Here is a 12,350-nt window from a genome sequence, read left to right on the forward strand (position 1 = left end):
TAATCTGGAAACTGAAGGTGCTGTAGGGATACACATGAAGGCCTAGTGCATCCCCAACTACTGGTAATGTAGACTCTTATTTGTTATGTAAAATTGTGTAGGGGACAACAATTAGATATAGGTCAAATCTTCAACTGAGGACTGAGTCCTCATTGAAAGAACTTTAAGAGTTATGCTGATAAAACTTAGGAACTGTATACTTTAATTGGAATAATCGTGTGAAGATATTTGTGAATGTATGTGAAATATAGAAAAAATAGCCTTTAATGGTGTCATATATATAGATAAGAGTTAGATTTTTGTTAGAATTAATGGTATGAAATTATGATCTAATATGTTAAAGGAGATTTAGCAATCATAAATGAAACCACTCACTTCCTAATATTATCAAGATTAATTTTATGTCAGTAAAAATTTCTTATAACATGTATTATGTCTATTCAGTGAATTAAATGTTAATTTCTTTTGAAATGAATATGAAGACTTGCCTGATTTTCATTTTACTGAACCGTTCATAAAAGTTTGAACCAAGGCGGGAGGTAAGAATAACAAACATAAAATAGGGGGCTACGACTGCGAGATAAATCCTAACAGTGAGATTAATTGAGAATACTCTGCTAAGTGTTTAAGAATTACGAGACAGTGTGCTGATCTAGACTTTGTTTTCATGAATAAATAATCATCAAATACATATTAGGGTGGCGCAGTATAAATATAAATTTCCCCTAAAATTAAAAAAGAACCGGTACCAGAATAAACAAAGGAATTGGTGCCAATTAATGACGTTTCCTTTGTCTTCATAGTCCACGTGCACATCTTGTAAAATTGCTCATCGGCCTAGATTGATAGTTAAGACGACTCACTGATGTTAGATTAAGAAATTACTTAAGGGGGGAAGTCAGAACAGAAGGTAAATATAAAGATATATATGAATACAAATATAAAATAAAAATTGGAACCCCAGTTTAACACCATCCATCAAACCAATCCCATTCCACTGAACTCGGTATACTCCTCAGTAGGTCATAATTGTCTGTTTTGTAGTTGTTCAGCATTTAATCTTTTCTGAATGGAACATTCATAAACTTAGTCACTTCCAAAGCGAGCACTACATGATCACTGTCACCAACTGGAGGAAGAATAGTTACATCTTTAACTAAAACACCCTCTGACACTATAATAAAATCTAACACTCTTTTGACCTCAAGTTCCTTCTGTTACGTGCTGCTTGAGGAAGCTGTCCCACAACAGCTCAATAAATGCATTTTCATTCTTCTTATGAGATTCTACTCCTACTCAATCAATATTTGGAAAATTAAACAGGAGAAAAAGATATCCTTGAAGTATGGAGTAATTACTTTGAAAAACTGCTAAATGAAACAAGCAGTGATGACAGCACAGTGATAAAAAACACTGACCAGGCATGCAGTCAGGAATACATATCCATACTTGAAGTAGAAAAAGCCATCAAAGGCTTGAAATGTGGAAAGGCAGCAGGAGTAGATGATATTCGACCAGAAATGTTGAAGTATGGTGGTATAAGAGTCTTACAGTGGCTGCACTGCATAGTTCAGAAAGCCTGGACAGAGGGACGAATTCCCGATGATTGGAGTAGAGCTCTCATAGTACCCATATATAAAAAGGGAAATAAAACTGCATGTGAGAATTACAGAGGTATTTCCCTACTGAGTGTTCCTGGTAAGATCTATGCAAGTATACTTGAGAAACGGTTGAGAAGAATTGTGGAAGAAAAGCTTGGTGAAGAACAAGCTGGATTCAGGCCAAATAGAGGCTGTCAGGATCAGATCTTCACTTTACGACAAATAGTCGAGAAAGCATGGGAATATAACAAAGATCTGTATTTAAGTTTTGTCGATTTGGAAAAGGCATATGACAAGGTGCCAAGAGAGAAGCTATTCAATACACTGCAGTTATATGGTGGCGTCAATGGGGCATTATATCAAGCAATACTTAGTATTTTTATTTGAGTCAGCAATTAGAATTGAAGGAAGTACAGGAAGATGGTTTAATGTTAAATCTGGTGTGAGACAAGGATGTACATTATCCCCTCTGTTATTCATTATCTATATGGATCACATTATGAAGGAATGTGGTATTAAACCTGATATCAAAATTGGAGATGTTAATGTCAGCTCTTTGCTTTATGCGGATGATGTTATACTTCTAAATAAATCCGCTACAAGTCTGCAAGATTCTCTGACTAAATTGAATAGCTGTTGTAATAGATATGGTATGAAGGTCAGCAATAAAAAGACAAAGACAATGAAAATAGGCAGAATCATTGAAAATGTCAACTGTGTTGTGAATGGAGAACTTGTGGAACAAGTAAAACATTTCAGCTACTTAGGCACAATTTTTACTGAAGATGGTAAACTAAATATAGAAATAGACAACAGAATCAGCAAAGCTGGTATGGTGGGAAGTCAATTGAATAAATTCATATGGAATAAGAAAGAAATTAGTCGGAACACTAAATTAGCTGTATACAAGACTGTATTCAAACCAATTTTAACTTATGGATCTGAGAGCTGGGTCAGAAGTAAAACACTTGACCAAAGACTAGAGACCGCAGATATGAGAGTCCTGAGAAAGATTAGAGGCGTGAACAGATGGCATCAATGGCAATATCATATTAAAAATGAGGATATTAGGAAAGAACTTGACATTGTCAGCATCCAGGAATGCGTTAGCAGAGCTAATCTCAGATGGTATGGTCACTTAAATAGAATGGGAGAGGAAAGATTAGCAAAACAAGTGTTCTCTACCAGGTTGGCAGGAAAACGACCCAGAGGAAGACCAAGATATAGGTGGATTGATACGGTACAAAGTGCCTTAGACGATAGAAATATAAGATCTGATAATGTTGGAGTCTTGACAAGTAACAGACTGATTTGGAGGAAAATTGTAGATAGGAAGTTAGTAATGATGTAATTTTTTCATGTAGTACTGTCATATCCTGTACACCCCTTGAGGGTACATGGCAGGAATTTGATGATGATGATGAAGTCTTTCATTATGATTACTCTCTCTTTGCGCTCATCTAGTCTATTTACTGATGCATTTCTTCATCACTAGCAACCGATCCACCAGGTTTGTAACAATACCCCACTATGTAATTGATCTTGTTAGATTCCACCTTACACCAGATGGCTTCAAACTCACTGCCACATGAAATATTGTTAGTAGCATTACTACAATCATAGGTCTCAACTCTAACTGGATTCAAGTCATCCGATATCATCAGCAGCATGCCCCTTCTCTCCTATCCTTTCTACTTCCTAAAAATACCTACCCTTGACACTTGAGACCAGTTAGTAGGTATGATTCTGATAGCCAGGTCTCACTAATATCTACAATCTGAGGTTCCAACATATTGATTAAGGCAACAAACTTTATCCATTTGTTTCTGATACTCCTAGCATTCATGTACAGACATAATAATTTACATGTTCGTTCTTTTGTATTGTCATGTCTGCAGTCTGCCTGACACAGTTGGACAACTTGCAGATCTCTATTCTTCTCTAATGCCTTACACATGTAAACATCTTTGCACACATTTGATGGATTTGAACCAGATGAACACAAACCCGAAATTGTTCTCTCCTCGTCAACATTTCCATGACAAAGCCCATTCCCTTCATTAACACAAGTATATAACATTGTCGCTCTTACACTCACATTCACACCATTCCTCCCTTTATAATTTAGTTTCCGTGACTCTCTGTATTAAGTCTCATACCAGTTATTAGTTTTTCTAGACTCCTGATACCGAACAAATTCAGGTGCATCACTCTTATACAAATCCAAGCTTCCCTCAAACTCACTCCACACATCCAAAAACTCTCATCCATTCCTTCTAAACAGCCTGCACATTGAATCGTTTGCCATCATAGCCCTTCTTTATTCATTTTTAGCATATCGAGGTAAAATACTCACAATTTTCACTTTCTCGCCTCTTTCAACGACCCTTTCATGTCCATTCATTTATTCATGATTAAAGGTTGGGAAAATATTTTAAAATAAAAAAGTAAGGAAAATAATTGCAAAGGAGGCATGAGATATGATCAGCAAAATGCTATGTAATTAGCAGAGGACATAAATTTTGGTGGTAAATTTGGAACATAGTGTTCATGGAAATGGTGTAGTACTGTAATTCTTAGATAGATAGATTCTTATAGATAAACTTATATGTTGGTTGTAGATTACTTTAAATTTTTCAGGAAATGACAATGTATACTAAAATATTAATTTAAAAACTTTAATCAATACTTTCCAATATTTTGGCAATGTTACATGCCAACTTCTGGGAACATAAACTATGATATGTGCACGTAGGCACTAATAATGAGCAAATGAGGCTGAAGAAGGCAACTAGCGTTGGTCCTAGAGATCTAAAGGTGCCTTCTAGAGGGTTAAATTGGATTCTTGGTTCTTAGGATGCACGCTTCCCAAATTTGAGGCAGTCTCGTGCACCCAAATTTGTTGAGGTTAGGGAAGTTTTTTAGAGCTAAGGCTGATTCCAAGAATAATCTTTCATATTTATATTTGCTGCAGTGTAGTAAAGTGGCTTTTTTCCAGCGTAGTCTGTGGTGGGTATCGAGTGTATGGTTGGCAAATCCTGAGTGGCTGTATTGGTGAAACTGGATGTAGTCTTTGTGTTCAGATATCCTGATATTAGCTGTTCTGCCTGTTTGGCTGTAGTAGGAGAGTCAATACCAGGTCCCTTGCAGTTGTAAACTGTCCTACTACAGCCAAACATAAAGACTACATTCGGTTTCACCTATTGGTGAAACTGGATGTAGTTATAAAATTTGATGTAGCTTAGAATTTTACAAACTTTAAAGAGGTCACATCTCAAAAGTTTGTATTGTAAAAATAACCTTTGTATAAAGAATGAATATAATCCTATGGAAAATTTAACCTGCCCAAAATGTAGTAAACAAAGAATGGTTAAAGTTAGTAACAACAAAAGAAAATGCTGTGTCACTGAAACCATGTTATTGTACTAACTAAGTCAACCTACTCAAATGTAGTAAACAAAGAATGTTTAAAATTAATAACAACAAGAGAAAATGCTGTGTCACTGGAAACTGTATGTTATTGTTATAACTAAGTGCTTTGGAAACCTTTGTTTACAAGCTCTGTGTATGCCCACCTTCAAGGTCGTTCTTAAAAGGGCTGCATGGATCAGACAAAGTTCTGCTGCCCGACAAATCGGATTTCAGAAGTGCACTAGGAGAAGAAAGGACTGGTAGGCTTTAACAGAAGATCAAGGAGTCGTGCCGAATTCTTCGAGGTCTCAACCATTCGTGCAAGGTCCCAGAGAAGGTGAAATAAAAGGGCGCTGACGAAATCATTGGATATGGGCAGTAAAATCAGCAGTAAGATCAGTAGTAGGAATCAGTGGACACAACTATATGGTGAGGCCACGCCAGAGATCGAGGGAATGAAGAGAAGGTCGCCGATGAATATACCTCAGGCAGTCTAGATAAGATGTTGCAGCAGGAGGTCAACCGAAGCCAGTAATCGCAGAGCAAACTTCAAGCGCCAGAAAACTTGCACTGCCATCTGAACAAGATAGCATGTGCTCCTTATGCTGAAACCTCATGCCAAGCGAGTGCCAAAAATTTGCTTTCCAAAGCCCACCACCATCCTGATGAGATGCCAGTGAAGCAAGACATTGTAGAAGAAAGCCTGAGGCCTGAGACCGAAGGAAAAGTCTAGGAACTCTAGTGCAGATCCTTGAATGATTGCACGACACAGAAAACGGATCCTATGTGAGTTTGTTCCTTTTTTATAAGTCCTATATTTCTTTTATATAATCTAGGAGAAATAATTTAGATGGACTGATAAGATATAAGTTATTAGGAATTAGCAATGTCTATGAGAAAGTTTTGGCTTGTTAGTAAGTTGAATACTCTTGTGTAATAACTTGATATAGCTAATTAACTTCTTTATGAGTAGATTAGAGTTTTAATAATTTGATTCAACAAGCAGAGAAGTAAAATGAGTAATTGTGCTGTAAAGTTTGTTTAGAGTTGAAAAGGGAAGTTTTTATTTCGCTAATGTTTAACGGATAGGTAGAGAGAGTAACCTCCCTATCGTTTAATTGATGTACTTTTGTATTAGCGTAAATAAATGTGTTTTACTGATATGTTTACAGAGTGCCACCTGATCTTTTGATTTACAATGCACTGTTCCTAAATAAACTCGGACCTGAGAGCAGGAAACAGATAAAGTATAAAAAAACGTAATTTAAGTGCTTCAGAACCATGACTGTTTATGATAATTTTATTGAACAAATTTATGCTAGAAAGTGAGAGAGAGAGATCTACCACTGTTATATTGTGAATGAAGAATTTTATAATTATTAATACTTCATTCATGATTTAACATGAATTGCATTTCCTGAACTAAGTTTGCTCCTAAATAAATTGTAATTTAAACACTTACTGTTATTTGTTAATTGAAATAATAATTATAATTTTTTTTAGTTATTTTATCTTGTATAAATTATTAATATAACTTGTAAATGTATCCTAACTGAACTGTAATATATGCATTTTATGTTGTTACGGAAAGTGAAAATATTTCTAACGGACTCTGCTAATGTGATTTGATTGGCTGCTGTCAGAAAACTAAGTTATTTCACGATAGCGCGTGCCTTAGCATTGAGAACTGTACAACGATCACGTGATAATTTCGTGGTTTGGGTGGGAAAAAGAGAGAGGATTTATGATATAAGGAAGAAGGAACCAGAAGGAAAATGGAGTGAGTGTAGATAGGTAGTGAGACGTGACCTAACCTGAGATCGAACGTTGCAACAAAGATTTGGAAGCTTGTTCCGATTTTAATGAATCTTACTTTGAACTCATAATTATTTATAGTTTCCTGTCACCTTGTAAAGGAATTTATCTGAGAATGGATAATAATAATATGATAGAGATTTATCGTAAGACAAGTTATTATGAGCAAGAGAATATCTTTTCCAGTCTTGGAAAATAAGTTGTTGAACTCAGAGATACTACAAGTTTTGTGTTGTCTAAAGTGGAAGATTATCGAGTGCCTAGAAGTGATGTAAGAATTTTCCATAATGTGCAAGCTATGATGATCATACCGGTAAGAATATATCTATTCTATAACTAACGTGTGATAGTGTTGCTTGTGTCCAGAGAACTTGGTAAAATTTCGTGTTTCTGAAGCCAGCTAGTCCAGCTTGATTGAGTGATATTATAAAATATTTCGTTGTGAAACAAAATGTGAGAAACTTTATTAAAGAAATAGTTCGTGTTTGAATGTGTTATCTCACAATGCATATGTATATTTAAGACTGAACTTTTTAAGAACTATTTTAATTCTCTGATAGATATTGAAGTTGCCAGTTAAGTGTTGATAAAATTGAAGTTTATGATTATTCTATGAGACTGAAAAGAATTAAATTTCAAGAGTTTAGCTGAATACTGATGTCGTTTAAAGTGAAACTAAGTTGAAATCATAACGGATGAGAATTGTGAAAGCTTTATACATAAGTTCTAGCAGTAAATGATATACTCAGCTGAGTAGAATCTAATTTCTTTATAGAATGCATAAATTGTTTTCTAATTGTATTGATCTTAATAGAGTTCTTGTTTCTTATGTAAGAATAATTTTGTGAGAGAATTAAATATCTTGTTTAACTTGATTCTTGTGCTTGCCTAATTTCAATTTCATTGCACCGCTCATTAAAATACGAATCTTGTGGGAAACCCTATATATAAGTAAGACAATTTTGGCCTGTAGAAAGTTCTTATAGCTGTAGTGCTAATTGGTGCTTGATTCCCTCACAAAAATTGTGTGATTTCAAACATAGAGTGGCGCAGTATAATAAAAATTTTCTTTATGTTTGAAAGTGGGGTCAAACAACAGCTAACAAATATAAGGTTGGATGAAAGACAAACCCAACACCAGCCATACTACCAAGTCTTATGCCAAGAAAAGAATACTGTTGGCACAGTCGAAACAAAAATAAATTTTCCAGTTCTCGTAGGCATAGGACAAGTAGTGCGAAAGGCAGATAAAACCTTGTACGAAAGAGTAAGGTCACTAAGGTAGAATAAGGAACAAGTTAAGATAGAGAATAAAAATAAGATATCACAAAGATTAAGGTGGAATAAAGCATAAAGATAATAAATAACAATAAAGAACAATCAAGAGTTTACAACAACGCAGCATCCGACAACATAATAAGGTAGAAATAATATGAAGAGGCAAATTACATAGAGAAACGTTTACAATAGGCAAAAAGAGCAATCTATTACATAGTCTTTGTGTTCGGATAACTCTTCCTACAACACTGCTGTCTTTTAAGTCGGCTCAATAATCTGATATTCATCCTGACATTCTCCTTATGCCCAACCAAATCATTTATTCCAACCACAACCACTACCTCCTCTCAATTTCATATCCAGTGCATCAATCACCCTGTTCATTCTCCCTCCTGGAAACATATCATGTGTACCTGCTCATCCAACAAACCTTTTATAATAGAATATCCATATAGTGCTACTTTAGTAATTTGCTAATTTTTGTTCTCTACTCTTTCATTTTATTCTTTTGCACTCTTCCATTTGTATCAACATTATATCTAATTTCATTCTGTACATGCCTCATTTCATTTCTCATCTTAATCATTTCATTCTTCAATTCTTGCATTCCAGCAGTCATTTCTATTGCTCTATGTCTCACTTTTGTTTCGGCATTTATACTCACTTTTCCTTTTTCAATCCTTTTCCCATTCACTGTCATATTCTCTGCATTCATTATTCTCATGCTCACTCTTCTGGCTATCATTCTCAGTCCCATCACTGCCTTTCTTCTGGTACTTTTAACTTTCTATTTCATTCAAATCACTCATCCCATTAATATATCACACTTTCAGCAGGCACACTCTCTTGTTCAGTTTCTCAACAAACACATCTGCCATATTTGCTCAGACATACATATTACACTCCTGACAATGAACCATCTTAGTAAAATCCATGCTGTTTTAACATTGATCACTTGATTCACTCTCCTGCTCATTTGCATTATCTCTAACTGATACCTTGTATCAGAACTAGAACAACCATTCATCAGGTTGTTCTAGTTCTTACTGACTTCATTAACTGTTATACACAAAAAAACCTACTAACAACCTTGATAATTAATACGTATTCAGTCTCAGCATTACTAATCCAATTTTTGGAGAAATGCATATAATTTTTCAAATATAATTCAAAAATATTTCAAAAAAATAATATAATAGATATAAAATTTCTCCTCATGTCGAATTTGCTATTTCAGAGAGGAAGAGAAAATGTCAGAGAAAAACATGAAAGAAGATCACATGGATACTGAAAAAGAGAGTACATACACAGAGGTTTAGCCACTGATTTAGTAATGCATATTACAAATGAAAAACATGAAGTGATCTAAGAACTAACTTATATTCACAAGTTCAAAGCATCTTCAGATTAATGCAGAAGTCATATTTGTGAATTGCAGGCATAGACTTCTGTGGCTAATTGGTTCAAAAAGACATATTTCGGTGATTACACCACATTTTTTATTATTCAGTTATACAATATACCGAAATAATAGTTCCCGACAAGTTTCGTAAATCGTAGGATTGACATCTTCAGGGGTAAATAGTATAACTTAAAGTTTAAACAAGAGAAATTAATAAATACAAATCATAACCGTCTGGCTATTCATAAACTCAAATAACAGAACGCAGATATAAAACGTTATTGACGTTGAACAATACTGGACGATGTCACGTGTTCTTGTTCTCGTTCATACAGTCCGAGCTCAGATTGAGCTCGGACTGTATGAACGAATATATTTGTGAAGTCATGAAGTTACTTCACGTGCAAGCTTCGTTTGCTTACACTTGGATAAAGGACGAAACCAATAATATAATTTTTTGGCATCTTTAATTTATAGTACAACCAAGCAGGAAAACTTTCAACATCTATCTCTAATCCAGAGTATTTTAATAATAACGTGCGACACCTTTTGGCTACTGTAAAAAGTAAATATGACTTCTGCATTACTTCAACCTTCTGGTTCTCACTAATGAGACATCAATAAAGGTTGAAACTGGTGTGGGTGGTGGTCCTTCCCATAATGCATAGCATTATACATGTCTGTAAGGAGATGTGCTTTGCATTATGATGATACTAAGGCATTTGATTTGATGTGAAGTCATTAGTCTTTACGTACGAGTTGCCCAGTAGTGAAGTTACTTTACGCACAAACTTTGTTTGCTTACACTTGGATAAAGGATGAAACCAAGAATATAATTTCTTGCCATCTTTAATTTATACTTCTTTGGGCAATTAACCTAAAAACTGTACCTCCCCACTTTGAAGATATTTTTTGTGATGAAAAAAAAAAAAATTTTTTTTTCTTTCCTTTCTGTCTTTCTATGGTTATTTTTTTGCACTCTATAAATGATATCAAAATGGCAAATTTTATCACATTCAAATTAATTCCAAAATTGGGCGATGAAATGGGATAAAAAAATTAACTCTTCTAGAACTGGGTGTTTCTGAAAATAAATAAAAACGAACTTAAGTATGTAACTTAAGCATATAAACAATGTAAAGTAGATTGTTGACTGTTTATTTAAAAAAAAAAAAAAACAGGGATGAAAACATTGGATAACATAATAAACTCCTTTTTTTTTAAAATCACAACAAAGGTTCCAGAGGTTTAGGTGAATTTTTTAAAAAAATGAACGGAAACTAATGAATGAAATAAGCAAACATCGATATACACATTCAACAATAGGAATGTTTGACTGAGCAAGCTAAACATGTTATATCTGCCAGACTGGTTGACCAAGTCGGTAACACATCCCTTTTCCAACTAACAAACTGTTAGCTTGAATCCCACGGTGATATGGTTCGATGTTTGTTAATACCTTTAGTGAGAGATGATTTTCATCATTCAGTGAGAGACTACCACCCACTTACTGAAAGGGTGAAGTAGTTGAAGAAATGAATTTGGTCACTAGAGCAGGTTCCCAGTTTATCTAACCTTAGCTCACCCATACTACATTTCATGGAGTAAGTTGCATAAGAATAAAATTATTATTGTTGTTGTTACCGAAAGGATAGTGGAGTTGACATTAAGAACTGGACTGGCTTGAACTACTATAAATGTTCCAGAGCAGCAAAAGAAAGGGGAAAAAAAGTTCCGTGATATGATTGCCTACCTCCTTCTAGGAGATGACGCTTGAAGTTGTTACTGATGATACTTTTAATTCTGATCGACAAAATTAACATTTTTCACTGAACTTGTATTTTTAAACAGGCACTCAGATTTAAAAATATAATCGTATGTTTTACTACAGTTAACATCATAATCACATATTATTCTTGAATCTGTTTTCATTGCGACTGGGACATTCGATGTCCAGAAAGCTTTTTATACACTGCTCCAATGGCAACTCAAAATGATATGTTGTGAATTTATTCTGACGCCATATATTTCAGAAGCTTCTTTGCTTTTCAAATGAATACAAGGTAACTAAGCGAAAACTGTGTATGGGATTCCTAGTCAATAGGCGATATTTGTTAAAAGAAAAGAAACGAGTTGGTGGGATGCTGTACTTTAACATTAGTCAACAATTCTTAGTATTAGTTAATTAGCAAAGCCGACTTAATTCAAAAAGTTAATGCTACTACAATTTTTATGGACTGCTCAATTACAAAACTCCACGTTAAAAGTCATAAAATATATCAACACGTTCTCTCGACGCAACATTTTCCTCACCACTCACCGTATCTATAATTCTTGTTATCTTCTTCCTCTTTTTTGATTTACTAACAAGTCGTGCTGTAAACACCGATGCAACAACCACTGCTCCAAACCCTAAAGCTGCTTTCACAGCGAACGATTTTAGTGAATTTGACTGTAAAGACATCTTTAATGTTCATACGACCTTTGACATTTTAGATCAGCATGCACTACAACAAACGCAACCGGTTACAGAATGATTTTACACATAAAACGTGAAACGAAAAGCATGTCCTTGCTATACACCCTCTGTCGTACAGTACGAAAAATCTTGATAATTAATAAATAAATTACTGGTATATCTGCCTAGAGTCACATTAGTGCTTAGCATGAGATTTGCTGCTTTTTTTTTTTTTTTTTTCTCTCGAGTATGTTTATACCCCCAAGTAAAATTAGATATTCATAGACGTATCGAAGTTAGCGAACTACACTGAGATAAGGAAGTGATCAGAGACAGTACTATTATTAAATTCAGAGATGAAATGAAAAAATGGGTAAAAGTTGCA

At 34.5% G+C, this 12,350-nt stretch overlaps 1 protein-coding gene across 1 annotated transcript in view; it reads right to left on the reverse strand.

Moving 5' to 3' along the window:
- LOC150108112 (cytosolic 5'-nucleotidase 3-like) overlaps positions 1-12,126 on the reverse strand; it is a 133,776-nt gene extending 121,650 nt beyond the window's left edge. The window contains exon 1 of the mRNA XM_090390601.1: positions 11,828-12,126. Coding sequence (XP_090246727.1) covers positions 11,828-11,971 — 144 coding nt within the window. The 5' untranslated portion in view covers positions 11,972-12,126. The remainder of the gene's footprint in view (positions 1-11,827) is intronic.
- Positions 12,127-12,350: the final 224 nt, after the last annotated feature.

This window comes from Typopeltis vanoorti, chromosome 3, assembly GCF_054136105.1.
Source record: "Typopeltis vanoorti isolate ZY-2024b chromosome 3, IOZ_Tvanoo_1.0, whole genome shotgun sequence".
In the NCBI taxonomy this organism is placed as follows: domain Eukaryota; kingdom Metazoa; phylum Arthropoda; class Arachnida; order Uropygi; family Thelyphonidae; genus Typopeltis; species Typopeltis vanoorti.